The following is a 16,819-nucleotide window of genomic DNA, read 5'->3' as shown; positions in this document are numbered from 1 at the left end:
CTCTAGCTACACTCCTCCTACTCCAAGTTCCTCTCTACTACAACACTTTCCACTTGCTGTTTTCTCTGCCTGAAACTTTTCTTTGCTTCACCCCTACCCATAGCCTCCCCATAATGTTTAATTTAACTCTACTCATCCTTAAATCTCAGCTGAAATGTCACTTTCTCACGAAGGCCTCTTTTACCCCTAACCCCTGATTTAGGTTAGAATTCCTTCTATACAATCTCCTTGGACTCTGAGATTTTCCTTGGAGCCTTATCACAATTAAGAATGGTATGTGTATGAATGTCAGTCTTGTCCTTCAGGCTGAAAACTCGTGAGGCCCAAGACTGGGCGTGTGCTGCTCACCACTGTGTCCCCAAGGCCTGGCACAGTGTAAGCCAGTAAATCAGTTGTTGTTGAGTCGGTTCTGATTCATGGTGACCCCATGTGTCAGAATAGAATGTGTTCCACAGGGTTCAATGGCTGTTTTATTTAGAAGCAGCCTGACAGGACTTTCTTTTGACGTACCTCTGGGTGAACTTGAACTCCCAGACTTTCAGTGAGCAGCTAAATGCATTAATCATTTGCATCACCCAAGGAGTTCAGGCATTGTACAAGTACTCAGTAACAGTTGCCTTGAGTGAATGAGTGAGTGCCAATGCTAGCTTACAGACAGGGTAACTGAGGCTCGGAGAGGGCAAGGAAATCAGTGGCAGAGTTGGTACAATAACTCTGGAGCCTTGGCTCCATGTTCCATCCTCATTATGGCAGAATGAGCTACTGCTGAGAGGCCCTGGATGGTAAATGGAGGCGGGGGGGGGGGGTAGAGATCGGCCCCTTAATTCCCTCCAAGGCACAATTAGGTTAGGACCTCACTCAGTCATTCATTCTGCTGAATACCCTCTGAGGGCCTGGGTAACCCAAGGGAAGCCCATAAAGCCCCTAGCCTCAGTGAGCTCCCACTCCAGTGAGAGAGTCAGACTCATGAAGAAAAGGTCTAGTCCAAAACAAGAATGTGATGTAAAAAGGGAAAAAGGACCGAAGTCCCTCTGGGAGGCCTGAGGGAGAGCCACCCTCCTGAGGGGGTCACTTAGGTGGGTTTTAAGGGAAGAGTAAGTAATCAATAAGTAGAAAAGGAAGGCAAAGGCTATTGCAGGCAGAAGGCACAGCCTGAGCAAAGGCAGGGAGGTGGGGAAATTAGAGTGTGCTTGGCAACTAGAGCTCAAAAGCAGTAGAGGAAGATGAGGAGGGAAAGGGAGTTTAACTGCTGGACAAATACAAGGAAGTGTGTCCCCAAAGGATCATTGCAGCACTTCTTAATTGTCATCAAAAAAAGGAAAACAACCTAAGTATCTATCCATAGGAGAATGGTTCAGTAAATACGGTATTTGCAATGACCACACTGCAAACCTTAACAAGGCGGGTAGCACCCAGTGTTGGTGAGGATGTGGGGCTGTTGTGCACCACTCGTAGGAAGATAAATGGCTAATCTGGAGAGGAACGCAGCAACATTCAGCAATAAGAAACGTGTGTGTGCCCTATCACAAGGCAATACCACCTTAGAATGTTTCATGTGGCACCGTATGTGTTGGGAAAGACAGAAAGACAACTCACATGTCCATAACCAAGGGAATGGATAAGTGAAATGTGGTAGAAGCAACTCTGGAGCTGCTAGCAGCAAGGAACTAAAGGTACATAGGGCTATCTGGATAGATCTGCAAAACACTGAGATGAGCTAAAGATAGCAGGAAATGGACATGACTTACAGCCCAATAATATTTGTTGTTGTTGTTGTTAGGTACCACTCAGCTGATTCTGAGCTGTACAACAAAACGAAACAGTGCCTTGACCTGTGCCATCCTTACAAACCCTGCTGCTACACTTGAGCCCACCATTGAAGCCACCGTGTCAATCCTTCTTGTTGAGGGTCTTCCCTTTTTTCTATGACCCTCCACTTTACCAAGCATGGTATCCTTCTCCAGGGACTGGTCCCTTCTCCCAACATGACCAAAATAGGTGAGACGAAGTCTGGCTGTTCTCCCTTCCAAGGAGCATTCTGGGTGCACTTCTCTTTTAGGACAGATTTGTTCATTCTTCTGGCAGTCCATAGTACTTGCAGTATTCTTCGCCAACACCACAACTCAAAAGCATCAACTCTTCTGTGGTCTTCCTTCTTCATTGTCCAGTTTTCACATGTATATGAGGTGATTGAAAATACCATGGCTTGGGTTAAGAGCACCTTAGCATAGTGCCTAAGGCACTTGACTACTAACCAGAAGGCTGGTGGTTCAAACCCACTAGCCACTCCTTGGAAAGAAGGTTGGGCAATCTACTTCCCTAGTGATATTGCCTCGGAAACCCAAGGAGGGGTCACTATGAATTGGGTCCGACTCGGCGGCACATAACAACAACAAGTCTTCAAGGAGACATCTTTACTCTTCAGCACTTTAAAGAGGTCTTTTGCAGTAGATTTCCCCAGTGCAATACATCATCTGATTCTTGACTGCTGCTTCCTTTGGTGTTGCTTGTGGAAGCAAGATTTCATAATCTTTGACAACTTCAATCTTTTCCCCATTTATCTTGGTGCTGCTTATTGGTCCAGTTGTGAGGATTTTCATTTACATTAAGACTATAGTCTTTAATTAATATTTTCGTAGATTAAAAACACATATCCAGTTTGTCTATGTGTATAAAACTGAACATACCTAGCAATTCCACACCTAGGTTATACACATAACAGGCATGTGCACTCAAAGGCACATAGGTGAGTATTCATATCTGCACTATTTGTCATAGCCCCAAGCTGGAAACCATCCACACATCCACCAATGGTAGAATGGATTAATTGTGATATAGTCATACAATGAAACACTATATGGAAATGAGAGTAGACAATCTATAACTACACACAACAATATAGATGAATCTCATGAACAGAATTCTGAGTGATAAAATCAGACACAAAAGTGCATGTTATGTGTAATTTCATTTGTATAAAGTTCAAAAACATACAAAACTAATCCAGGGCATGAGAATTCAAGAGAGTAGTTACCCTCCTGGCAGGGGCTCCAGGGGATATCCTGGAGTGTTGCTAACTATCTGTTCCTTCATCTGAGGCTGGTCACATGGGTGTGTTCACTTTTTACAGGTTTATGAGCTGTATGCTTATGATTGGTGAATTCTTCTTTATATGTGTTATACAGCAATAAAAATTTAAACAGCACACAACATGCATAAAACAACACTATGCATTTTGCAAGAAATTCCGAATATTTGAGGACATCTATCAAACACAGTAGTGAGTTTGCCACGGAGGTCAGAATTGAGTGGGGCTGAGAAGAAAATGAAAAAAATAGCATAAAGGAGAGGGAATTTGCACTGACTAAATCATAACCACGTGCTAAGAGCTGAGAGATGGGATAAGCTCAACCCTCTCTACTGTTGTTGTTATGTGCCGTCGAGTTGGACCCGACTCATAGTGACCCCTCCTTGGGTTTCCGAGGCAGTATCACTACAGAAGTAGATTGCCCCATCTTCCTTCCGAGGAGTGGCTGGTGGGTTTGAACCGCCAGCCTTCTGGTTAGCAGTCAAGTGCCTTAGCCACTGAACTACCAGAGTAGTGCATGGAAAACACATGTAAGATTTAATTTAGCAAACTAGATAGAAATGGGAGCTCTGGTGGCATAGTGCCTAAGGCACTTGACTGCTAACCAGAAGGCTGGCGGTTCAACCCACCAGCCACTCCTCGGAAGGAAGGTTGGGCAATCTACCTCCGTAGTGATACTGCCTTGGAAACCCAAGGAACATCACTATGAGTCGGATCCGACTTGAGGGCAATGGGTTTTTGGGTTAGATAGAAATGTGAAATTTAATTTGGAAAACTAGATAAACAAAAGAACTATGGTGCTTATACACTATAGAATATTTTACAGCTGTTAGAAAATAAGAAAGAGAGCTAAATATATTAACCAAAGATACCCAAGAGAAAACAAGCTGCAGAACGATGCATTGGTTCACAATGTCCTCCATTCGACCTTCCTATTCTGTCTCACACACAATAAAAACCAAAGCGCCAAACTCATTGCTATTGAGTCAATTCCGACTCATGGCGATCCCATGTGTTACAGAGTAAAATTGCCCCACAGGGTTTTCTTGGCTGTAATCTGAGAAACCACTGGGTGGGTTCGAACTGCCAACCTTTAGAATAGGAGTTGAGCGCAAACCATTTGTGTCATCCAGGGACCTTCAGTTGCCGTGGAGTCCATTCTGACTCACGGCAGCCCCACGTGTTGCAGAGCAGAACTGTGTTCCATGGGGTTTTCATGGTCGTGACCTTTCAGAAGCAGATGTCTCCGGGTGGGTCCAACCTACCAACCTTTAAGTTAGTAATGGAGCGCACACCATTTGCACCATTTTCTCTAGGCTTGTAGCTATGTCTTTAAATGAATATCACAGTTCTAAAAAGACACACTCACGGGAGGGTAAATGGCTAAGCAATCTGAAGAGGAATGTGGCGGCATTTAGCAAAAAGAAATGTGGGCGCCCCTCATCACAAGGCAATAAATACCACGTTAGGATGTTCCGGGTGGCACTGTGTGTGTTGGCAAGGAATGAAAGCCAACTCACATGTCCATAACCAAGGGAATGGATGTGGGCTCCACAGGGAACTGGGGGGTGGGAGTGTCATCAAGGAGCTGCAGTCTTCTCTGTAATGGTTTTATTTTCAACAAGAAGAATCTATTCATGGAATTTGAAATGAATGAATTTCGTATTGAAGGTAGTATTAAAGACCCACTCAGGGAGGCCTGGAATGTTCCGGGCTTGCCCTCTCTTTGAGGTCACATAAGATTTTTCAAGTGAAGCCATGGGGCCATCTGTTGCCTGGTGAAAAATCAAGGCGTGAGGAGTTGGGAGACATTTCCCCGCCTGGTGTCCCCATCTGGCTGTGTGACCTTTCCGGGCCTCAATGTCCTCATCTGCCCAATGGGGATCTGATTTCTGCCTTAGCAGGGGAGGTGGGAGGATGAAGTGAAGACAGAGGAGAATCACATGAATGGGTTAGGGCAAGAGAGGGTGTGGAGGCCTTCTCTCCACCTGCCAAGCCCGCTGGGTGCAAAGGAAGTGAGGGAGGAGCCGGAGACCACCCAGCGAGCAAACAGCCCGTCTGCTGCACAGAGGCACATTGTCAGCGGTCGGGAGGTATGGCCTGGACTGGATTCGCAGCCAGCATCCTGGGGCAACCACCCAGGCTGCTTGGAGAATCAGGACAGGGAGCTAACTTCTCTCCACAGTCTCTCAGCCCCATGCAGCCTCAGCCCCGTCATCTTTCCAAGCCTCTGTCATTTTCCCGTACCCACATAACAAGAGCTACTCCTTGTCCCTTTTAGCCTAAGGACTCCCTGAGTGGTGCAAACAGTTCATGCACTTGGCTGCAAATTGAAAGGTTGGCAGATCAAGACCACCCACAGTCAACTTGGAAGAAAGGCCTGGCAATCTATTTCTGATAATCAGCCAATGAAAACCCTTGGATCACAAGAGTCCAATCCCGTTGTACATGGGGTTGCCCTGGCTCAGGGGCTAACTCAACAATAGCTGTCAACAACCATCAAGCCAGGGAAGACTTTAGTAAGGAAAACCCAATTATGCCTTGTGTTCACTCAGAACCCTCCAGTAGCTTCTCACTGATCTAAGAACCAAATCCAATGCCCTCACCTTAGCTGACAAGGCCTGGCGTGATCTGCCGCTCCCACTCCCACTTCCAGCCTAGGAGTCAAGAAAGAGCCCGGCCTCAGAGACAAACTGCCTTGGTGAGAATTCTGGCTCTTTTGCTCATTCATTCATTCAAAAAAGTTGATTGAACACCTACTATGGGTTAGGCACTACTCTAGGCATCAGTGGACAAATGAGACAAAGATCCATGCTCTTGTGTTTCATTTCTAACAGAGGGAGATTAGTAATGAACAAAGTCAGTAAATTATACACAGGCAGTCCCCAGGTTATGAACAAGATCTGCTCCTAAGTGTGTCTTTAAGTTGAATTTGAAGGTGAGTCGTAACAGGTGCATATAGTTCTTATTTAGCCTTACTTTAGTGCATGAGAGGAACTCTGGCCTTTGGCTGCTAATCAAAAGGTTGACAGCTGGAACCCACCAGCTGCTCTGTGGGAGAAACACATGAAGCAATCTGCTCTGTAAAGATTTACAGCCTTGGAAACCCACTGGGGCAGTTCTATTCTGTCCTATAGGGTTGCTATGAGTCAGAATCAACTTGATGACAATGGGTTTGGTGTTTTTTGGTTAGTGCAAGAGAAGCCTCGAAGGTGTCTCATTGATTTAAAAGGAGCAAATGCAGCAAGTGAAGGTGATTGGTTGGGCAATCTACTTCCGTACTGATACTGCCTGGGAAACCCAAGGAGGGGTCGCTATGAGTCGGGCGACTCAATGGCACATAACAACAACAAGAGGTTGGTTCAATAGTTTCAAAGTGAGGCCAAATTTACATAACGTTAAAGGGCAAATACAAGTTCAAATCGTTCCTGGTTCCTGTAGTATGTTGTTGCAGTTAGCTGCCGTCACGGCTCCTGCTTCATGATGGCCCTGTGTAGGATGGGGCGGCATGCTACCCGGCCCGTCCTTCTGGTCTGTCCCTGTGAGCAGCTGCAGGTGGGATCACTGTGACCCGTAGGGTTTTCAATGGCTGATTTTTGAAAGTAGATCTCCTGGCCTTTCTCCCTACTCCATTTTAGTCTGGAGCTCCACTGGAACCTATTCAACATCTGTTATGGATTGAACTGTGTTCCCCCAAAATACATGTTGTAATCCTCTATCAGTGGATGTAATCCCATTTGGGAATAAAGTTTTCTTTGTTATATTAATGAGACCATATCAGTGGAGGGTATATCTTAGACCTACTCTTTTAAACTCACTACCATCAAGTCATTCCTACTCATAACAACCCCCATTGGCTTTCCAAGGCTGTACATCTTTATGGAAGTAGATTGCTTCATCTTTCTCCCGCGGAGCAGCTGGTGGGTTTGAACTACCGGCCTCCTGGTTAACAGCCAAATGCCTTATGTACTGTACCACCAGAGCTCCTAGACTTACTCACTTTGGAGATACAGAAAGAGCAGATCAGGCAAAGAGAAGCAAGCACAAACGGGGAGATAAACGCCACATGGAGATCACTAAGGAACCAAGGAATGCCAGGTCTACAGAAGCTGCAAGAGACCAGACCCCACTCCGAAGACAACAGAGAGACCCTTCCCTTAGGGCTGGCGCCCTGAATTCAGACGTCTAGCCTCCTAAGCTGTGAGAAAATACATTTCTGTTCTTTCAAACTACCCACCTGTGATAGTTCTGTCCCAGCAGCACTGTGAAACTAAGATAGCATCATAGCAACATGCAAACCTCTACTGAGACAGGTGGCGGCTGTGTCCAGAGGTGACAAGTGTCATGGAAGTAAGAAAAAGCAGAGCAGGAGGGGATCAGATGTGCTGGGAGGGGCGGGGGCTGCACATTTACAGGGGCTGGTCAGTGTGGCCTCATTGAGAAGGTGATAGCTGAGCAAAGAGGTGATGCAGGGGCCACAGAGATACGAGGAAAGCAAATACATCTTCATGTGGGGCCGTGCCTGGCTCGTTTTAGGAAAAAGAAGGAGATGAGGAGAAAGCTGGGAGATGACTCAGCAAGATGACCGGGAGGGGCAGGGCAGGGCAGGTAGGGCCTTGGGGGCTCCCTTCAAGAGTGCAGTTTTTCCTGAGTGAGATGGGGCATTGGAGAATGTGGGCCAGTAAAGGAGTGGGGAAAGAAGGGCAGGGGTGGAGAGGAAGCGGGGCCTCAGGAGTCTTGTGGAGGGCAGCTCTTACCTGACATCCCACACCCCACCCCAAAAGGAGGATGGGCTCTCATACCCCTGAAATGATTGTTAACCGCTTGGGGGTAGGGCAAAGTCCCTCCTAGAGGCTCCAGCAACCCAAGGCCAATCCTCTCTGAGACGTGTAGGTGCAGGTCACTGAATACATACCCAGAGGGGGGACATAGAAATGTAAAAAGGGACCCAAGAGGGGGGAGGAGTAGCTCTCATGCTGACTCCAGTCCCTGAACACCCGAGCCCCAGGAGCAACACCCCTTGGGCCCAGTGAGGTGGCCCTGGGTGAGAGCAGGCCCAGTGTGGTCAGGCAAAGACCCCTCTAGGGGTCTAGGGTTCCCTCTACGGGCTAGTCACAGCCAAGAAGCAGCCAGCACGGGAGCATCCATCAACCCTCCCACACCAGGCCCATCTGCCAAGGGTCCAGGGTGGGCCGGTCCCATCCTCATTGGACCCCAAGGTGGGGAGACTCAGTCCTGGGGTCCAGGCCCTAGGGATGTGAGGAGCCATGTTTCTCTTTTGGCAAATGTCCCTGCTTCCTTCACAGGGTCTGTGACTGCATTTCTGAACCAGAGGGTGTTTACGCAAAACATCCTGGGTTTGGTGACAAATTCACTTTCAGTGAGGAATCTTTCATGAATCTCTCTCCTTCCCCACAGTGGACGGCTGCAAGAAAACTAGCTCTGCCTTTGGCCACTGAAGGCAGCCAAAGGTCAGGCAAAAAGGGTGCGCTGCTGGAGTCACGTTTTGGGGAAAGGTATTTTTTGAGGGTCCAGGGGCAGCTTTGGTATGGAGAAGACTCAGTTTTGCTCCTGACTTGCTGTGTGACAAGACGCTGCCCTTCTCCTGGCCTCAGTCTTCAGCTGTCAAATGGGGCAAAAATGATCCCATCTGGACAAAGGTTGCTATGGGATTCAAGTAAGGCAAAGGGTGCAGAAGGGCTTGGTTATAAGGGGTCGAAAGTGAAAAGTGCCTAAGGCACTTGACTGTTAACCAGCAGGTTGGTGGTTCAAACCCACCAGCCACTCCTCGGAAGGAAGGTTGGGCAATCTACTTCCGTAGTGATACTGCCTCGGCAACCCAAGGAGGGGTCGCTATGAGTTGGGGCCGACTCGACGGCACATAACAACAACAATAGGACAGCAAGAGGTCAAGATCCAGTGTCAGGCCTGCTGTTGATTTTTCAAAGTCCTCAGTGTTTCAGCTGTGTGATGAGGGGGGTTGGGCACTGAGATTTCTAGGGAACCCTCTGGTTCTGATGGGGAGCTTCTTTTCATTGGCCCACCTCCTCTGGGAAGTTCTCCCAAATCCTACAGCCCATCCCAATTCCATTCCCAGCACTCACAGAACTCCGCTTCCAAGCTGGTACTTCATTGCTAACTGCCCATAGGTTCCCCGGCCCCTGTCTTGGCTTTAGGTCAACTTCTCCAGGCATTGGGCCCAATTCAGAAGTTCAATGAACTCTGGTCAAATGGAATTAAAAACGATTTCTTCCTCCTTCCTGTTCTAGGGACGTTTTTTATTCATTCTCATTTTACGCACTGGAAACTGAAGGTGTCAGAGGTTAAATTTAAGTCACACTGCCACAAAGCCCTCCTTGGTGTTCCTCAAACAGGGAAAGAATGCTTTCTGTTTCTTCAAAGCCCTTACCACTACTTGCCACAAATCAGTTCCAAACAAAACAAAAAAACAGTTGCTGTGGAGTCATTCTGACTCATGGCTATCCCTTCTGTGTCAGAGTAGAACTGTACTCCGTAGTGTTTTCAATGACTGAGTTTTGAGAAGTGCATTGCCAGGTCTACTTCCATGGCACCTACCTCAAGGTAGATTTGAACCTGCAACCTTTCAGTCAACAGCTGAGCATGTTAATTCTTTGCACCATCCAGGGACTCCCTACCTGCCACAGTATACAATTATTTGTTTTGTCATTAATTGTTGGTGCTTCGCACTAGGATAAAGTTACATGAGGTTTAGGGATTTTGTTTTTTTCATTGCTGTATCCTCAGCACCTAAAACCGCCTGGCACATAAAAACAAAGAAACAAACAACCTTACTGCCGTCAAGTTGATTGCGACTCATAGTGACCCCTCCTTGGGCATCCGAGGCGGTATCTCTACGGAGCCCAATCTTCCTTCCCGGCAGTGGCTGGTGGGTTTGAGCCGCCAGCTTTCTGGTTAACAGTCAAATGTCTTAGGCACTAAGCCACTGGACCTGTTGTTGTTGTTATTGTTGTTATGGGCCGTGGAGTCGGACCGACTCATAGCGACTCCTCGGGTTTTCGAGGCAGTATCACTACGGAAGTAGATTGCCCCACCTTCCTTCGGAGGAGTGGCTGGTGGGTTTGAATCGTCAGCCTTCTGGTTAGCAGTCAAGTGCCCTGTTGTTGTTTGCCGTCGAGTCGGACCGACTCATAGCGACCCCTCCTTGGGTTTCCGAGGCAGTATCACTACGGAAGTAGATTGCCCCATCTAGCAGGTGCTAAAGAATCAGTACAAGGGAAGGGAGGAGGAAGAGGCAGAGCTGTGGATGTTCTCGCTGGACCTGAAGGGGGCGCTCAAACCACGCCCCAACTCTAGGCCCCACCCCCGCGCCGCCTGACGTCCGTGCGTAGAAGCCTGCGCATTGTCATTCCTCTTTTAATTGCGCATGCGTATCGGCAGCCTGTCAGAACTGCGCGTGCGCAGCACGGTCGAAGCGCAGCTGGAGGCGGGTAGCGGTCGGGCCTGACCGGACCTGGGGGGTAACATGCTGTCGCAGGAGGCGGATCGGGTGATGCGGTACCTGGCCGAGGTGGAGGAGCTCGCCGAGGAGGTGTTAACGAGCAAGCAACAGGTGGGCGGCGCTTCTGCGGCTGCAGGGCGGACAGTTGGGGCCTGGCTGCAAGTGCAGTAAGGAAGCGCGGGGTGCGGAATATGGTTCCTTACAGTGTTTGCCTGGGCTGATTTGATCGTTTCGAGACGACAGACTTAGAGGATCGTTGTGAGATTACGTGGGTGAAACGCTTAGCACAGAGCTTGGGCGTCCCTCATTTACTAGGCAGGTACTGTGTGCGAGCCGGTCCCCCGCCATCCCTCCGTTGCCCCCTTACGTGCCCTCCGGATCCTGATAACATTACCCATTGCGGGCGGTGTCCTGGTATCACCCTTTTAAGAATGCATTTTCTGAATTCTCCCGTTGGTGGGTGCACCGCAGCTGTCAAGGGTCCTGATAGGAGAAGCGGCCCAGAAAAGATCCCTGAAAGGCCTTTATTGGGGGCGGAGTAGGGGGCACTCACTGGTCATGGAGGCCCTTGTAGAACTGAAAGGAGAGTTTGAGGCTGGATCTAATTTACTTAGTCGTTGAAGGGACTTATTTGGCTTTAGGTTTTAAAAGGATTCCTCTGGCTGCTGTGTGGAGGATGGAATATGGGGGGGGGGGCAATGGTGGAGGAAGGAAGGTGAAGAGAGGTATTGCAGTGGTCCAGGCTAGAGATAGGTTTGGATCAGGGACTTGGCAAGAATTGATCAGAAATCTGTTTTGGAGATGGGCTGACTTAGTAGGATGTGATGATGGTTACATATAGAGATGAGGGATCAGGAAGAGTCAAGAATCGCTTACAGCAGATGGAAGTGAAACAACTAGAACAGATGAGAACTCGACACAGTGTGATGAATGTAACCACTGTCACTGATCATTATGTCTAGAAACTGACATGGGAGTGAGTTTGGCTGTATTTTCACCAAAAAAAAAAAAAAAGACTTATGACTTCATCTCATTGCTAGTTAGAACAGCTGGGTGGTTGGTAGTGCATTTACTGGGAAGGGGGTGGCTTGAGATTGAGCCTACTTAAAGTTAAAAACTTCATCAACATGTGGTGGATGATAATAATGATAGCAGTTAAGGTTATCATGTGTCAGGTGCTGTTCTAACTCATCTCATCCTCGCTCAGTAACCTAAACTAAAACCAAACTCACTGCCGTCGAGTCGAGTTGTTTCCAACTCATAGCGACCCCTCTTTGAGTTTCCGAGGCAGTATCTCTACAGAAGTATATTGCCCAATCTTCCTTCTGAGGAGTGGCTGGTGAATTTGAACCACTAGCCTTCTGGTTAGCAGTCAAATGCCTTAGGCATTATGCTACTATTAACCTAGGAGTTGAAAAAAACAAATTCACTGCCATTGAGTCAATTTCCACTCAAAATGACCCCTTTCTGGGTCTACTTCTATGGTAGTAGATTGCCCAATTGTCCTTCCGAGGAGTGGCTGGTGCGTTTGAACTCCCAGCCTTCTGGTTAGCCATCACATGCCTTAGGCACTACGTCACCAGAGCTCCTAGGAGGTAGGTAAACTGAAAAAAACCAAACCCACTGCCATCAAGTCAATTCTGACTCAGTGACCCCCATTGGGTTTCCAAGGCGGTAAATCTTTGCAGAAGTAGATTGCCCAGTCTTCTGTGGAATAGCTGGTGGATTTGAACACCCAACCTTCTGGTTAGCAGTCAAATACTTTAGGTACTGTGCCACCAGAGCTCTAGGAGGTGGGTACCATTCTTAAACCCATTTTTCAGGAGAGGAAACAGAAGTGAAAGCAGACAGCTAGTAGTTGTTGTTATGTGCCATCAAGTCGGACCTGACTCATAGCGACCCCTCCTTGGGTTTCCAAGGCAGTATCACTACGGAAGTAGATTGTCCAACCTTCCTTCCGAGTAGTGGCCGGTGGATTTGAACCATCAGCCTTCTGGTTAGCAGTCAAGTGCCTTAGGCACTATACCACCAGAGCTCCTACAGCTAGTAGAAGACACAGCAGTATTGGAGGTTGTGGCTCCAGAGCCAGCACTTTCAAGCTAAATAGTATCTTGTACTTCTCCCTCACTTCCCTAGTAGCTGTGGGGTCATTACCACCCTCGCTGTCCCCACTCTGCTGTTCTAGCCTAGTATTTTGAGTTTCTTATGATTCTAAGTCAAAATCAGCTGGAGGAGTTTGTCCAAAACTAGAGATTCTTTGGCCTGCTCAAAGAGTCTAGGGGAGAGGTTTGGGAATCTCCATTTTTAACATGCTCCTCTGGTGACGCTGATATGCCCAGCACTTTGAGAACTTGTGCTCCAGTGTTTAGTTGGCAAACATTTTCTATCATCTCTGGGGGATAGTACTTGTCTTTGAGGACCTGGAAGGTGAGTGGGAGAAGAAACAACATTCACACAGTTGTTGAAACATTCAGCAGGTTGTTGAAAGAAACCTAGGAATAGCCTCTGGTCTATTGGAAGGTGGCAAGTTGGAGCAAGAGATAGCTGAATGCTTCTCATCCCTTTGCTTTTTAGATTGTGGACCTGGACACCAAACGGAATCAGAACCGGGAGGCCCTGAGGGCCCTGCAGAAGGATTTCAGCCTCTCTGGTAAGTTGAGATTTCCTCAACTGGCTGCCTGTTCAGTTTTGCTTGAGGCCCTCACCTTGTCCCTGGTAGAGCCCAGGCCACACATACATGACTGTCAGCTTCGTAGGGAACTAAGACAGCCTGTGGCAGTCGGGGAGACAGTGCTGCAGGGCTTGACGCCGACTGTGGCTCAGGATTCCAGCTGCTCATCTTGGTGACAGGCCCTTAGCTTCTGGCTCATTGCTGATGGCAGACACTGAGGGAGGTGCTGGGGTGGCTTCTGCTCTCTGTTCTAGCAGATGAACAAACAGCACAAATACAGAGTTGAGAATTGTGAGAAAGCTACAGACGGAATTGGACATGAAGCAGGTGTAGGTGTCAAGAATATCCAGGAGGAGGGGATGGGGACTATGTCCTGAGAGTCGAGAGGCTGTGGCAGAGTAAGCCAGAAGGGAGGGCACGAGATAGGCAGAGGCCAGGCCATAATGAAGGGCTCTGGGGATCAGGCACAGAAGTTTGAGTTTTGTTTAAAGTTCAGTGGAAAGCATAAAACCTGCCAGTTGCTTTTCCTTTCACCAGAGTGGAAAGTTTTACAAGACCTCACATAGTCTACCCTGTGAACTCTGACATCATCTCTCCTCTCCCCAATTCCTCCATTCCAGCCACATTGGTCTCCTCGCTGTTCCTAACACCCCAAGCACACTACTGATATCTGCTGTTTCTGTGCCCTCTGCCTAGCTCACTCTTCCCCCAGGTGTCTGCAGGGCTCACCCCCTCGCCTCCTTCAGGTCTGCCCACGTGTCACACAGTCGTGAGGTCTTCTCAGGCCACCCAATACAAGTAACAAGTCCCTGCTCTGCTCTGGCCTCCCCTGTCCCCCTTACTGTGCTTTATTTTTCTCTGCAGCACTTATCAGAATGTGCCACATCATATCTTTACATGTTGATTTTCTCCTTCACTTTGACATCATTTCATGAAGGCAGGAGCTTTGTCTTGTCCTGCTGTGTTCTCAGCATCTAAAACAATGTCTGGCAGATAGTAGGTGCTTAGAAAATATTTGATGACGGAATGACTGTTTGCCATTTCAGAAGATGTGATGGTTTGCTTCGGGAACATGTTTATCAAGATGCCTCACCCTCAGACGAAGGAAATGCTTGAGAAAGGTGAGTCATCCAGGGGATTGGTCAGGGACACAACTGCCTCCCACCACCCCTTAGCCTTGCCTGGAACAGAAGCAACAGGCTCTGGGCAGCTCGGTGAGAGGCAGCTATGTTACAAGTTTGGACGGCTAAGGCTTTTAAACCCTGCTTAGCTGCTGGGAGTTCTTGCCTCATCTCTAGAAGGAGTGCATTTCCATAGCAGAGTTGTGAGGTTGGGGTCAAACAGTGTTGTGTGCCTAGCATACTGCATGTTTATCAGTGAGGGCTGATTTGAGCTGCAAATAACAGCAAACCCAACAAATTAAGACTTACGGAAATTAGTTTCTGTTTTTCTTGTACAAGAAGCTGTCCAGACATTTAGCTGAATGAAATAAGTCAATCACAGAAGGATAAATATTAATTCATTATTGTGAAAAATCAAGGAACACTGTTAGATAGGTAGAGATAAGTATTGATTTGGGTGAAGAGAAGGGCAGTGTACCAAATGTGAGTGATCAACATGGTGGCATTGAGGAAGAGGAAGACATAGAGAGGCACATGGGAGGTACAGACAACAAATATGAACCCTTTTGCACATACGGTACTGCATTGTCAGAATTTTTATATTTTTAGAATTTAAACAAAAAAATCAAGGAAAGGTTTGTATATGGAAGGAAACTTTCCTTGTTGGTTACCAGGGGTGGGAGGGATGGGAAGGGAACATTGCTAGACAGGTAGAGACAAGTTTTGATTTGGGTAAAGGGAAAGGCAATATAGCAAAATTGAGTGATCAGCACATTAACACTAAGGAAAACAGAGGGGTGCACAAGAGGTACAGACAGCAGAGAGAAACCCTTTTATGTATACAATACTGTGTTACCTTGATAACCGAAACTAATCTATGGGTAAAAAGATGGGTGGACAGCCTGAATGATCAGGTATGTCTAGGCAAAAGAGAATATACCCATAACTGGTGGTGTAGTGCCTACAGCATTTGACTGCTAATCAGCAGGTTGGCAGTTCAAACCCTCCAGCCACTCCGTGGAAGGAAGACTAGACAATCTACTTCTGTAAAGATTTACTGCCTCAGAAACCCAAAGGGTGGAATCAACTAGATGGAAATAAGGTTTGCTTTTTTTCCCCCGCGTATAAGGTTGGTAGGCAATATTTCTACATACATATTGGTATGTGCTGTAAGAATGTCCATACAGCTAGAGCTAACAGGGCAAGGTTATAATAACTTCTTAGGCACAGGCAGCCACCCTGATGGAGTGAGTTGTTCAACTTGTGGGCTCAGGATCATGGTTGTAGGGGACATCAAGCTCAATTGACATAACATACTACACAAAAACATTGTTTTGTATCCTACTTCAGTAAATAGCAAGTGGGATCTTAAAAGCTTGCAGGCAGCTATCTAGATACAACAATGGGTCTTTCCTCATCCAGAGCAAAGAAGAATGAAGAAAACCAAACATGCAGGGAAAGCAACTAGTCCAAGGGACTACTGGACCATGCAAACCTCAGTCTGTATGACCATGAGACCAGAAGAACTAGATGGTGCCTGGCCACCACTGTCAACCACTTGGAAAGGGATCAGTGCAAGAGATCCTGAATAGAGTGGTAGAACAATGTGGAACAAAACTCAAAATCATAAAAAAGACCAAGTTTACTGGTCTGATAGAACTTGGTGGGACCTTTGAGACTATGGCCCTTAGTTACCCTTTAGGTCTGGAACTGAACTCACTCCCATGGCTTCCAGCCAAACAGTAGACAGGTATAGAGGGTGAAGATTTACATCAGGTAGATAGATTCCTTGGAGTGATCAATTGTGGGAGGACAGAAGGGCAGTATTTGTACAGGGAGACAGCTTAGGGGGCAGGGATGCATGGGAAAGGGACCCAGAGAAGAGGTGGCTGCAGGGAGGAAGTGGGAAGAGACCTGTTACATTGTGGGGAATTGCAGTCAATGTCAGGAAACAATGTGTATGAACTGCTGTATAGAAAATGAATTTGCTTTGTAAACTTTCACTCAAATAACAATTAAAAAAAAAAAAAAAGCAGTCCAGAGGTGGTGTTCCAGGCCTGGCACAGTGCCCAGTGGTGCTAGTTCAGTGTACTTGCGTGGTTGTTGCATCTTCATCATAGGTTTTGTGTCCATGTGCCAGGCTGGGGGGCAGGAAAAGGGCTTTCTCCAGGAGTGGCCTTGCCTTCTGGTGTGGAGATAAGGGTATTCTTCCCCTTCTCACCCACTAAAGCTGAGATCTTATTAGCCAAAATTAAGTCACATGGCTACCCATTGCTGCAAAGGGGCCTGGGAGAGTGAACTTTTAGTTGATATAACCCTACAGTAGTAGCTGGGTTGAAAATGGAGATTTGGGTAGAGTGAACCTCTGTTGTTGTTATGTGCCATCGAGTCGGCCCCGACTCATAGTGACCCCTCCTTGGGTTTCCGAGGTGATATCACTACAGAAGTAGATTGCCCAA

The 16,819-nt window shown here is 47.4% G+C and overlaps 1 protein-coding gene across 1 annotated transcript in view; it reads left to right on the top strand.

Annotated features, from left to right (window-relative positions):
• The first annotated feature begins 10,592 nt into the window (after positions 1-10,592).
• Positions 10,593-16,819, top strand: part of PDRG1 (p53 and DNA damage regulated 1) — a 16,387-nt gene continuing 10,160 nt past the window's right edge. Inside the window, exons 1-3 of the mRNA XM_007934532.1 lie at positions 10,593-10,679; positions 13,143-13,218; positions 14,286-14,360. Coding sequence (XP_007932723.1) covers positions 10,593-10,679; positions 13,143-13,218; positions 14,286-14,360 — 238 coding nt within the window. The remainder of the gene's footprint in view (positions 10,680-13,142; positions 13,219-14,285; positions 14,361-16,819) is intronic.

Source organism: Orycteropus afer, unplaced genomic scaffold (genome assembly GCF_000298275.1).
Source record: "Orycteropus afer afer isolate SDZICR_OR568_19922 unplaced genomic scaffold, OryAfe1.0 scaffold00020, whole genome shotgun sequence".
Lineage (NCBI taxonomy): Eukaryota > Metazoa > Chordata > Mammalia > Tubulidentata > Orycteropodidae > Orycteropus > Orycteropus afer.
This window is presented reverse-complemented; position numbering and strand designations above follow the sequence as displayed.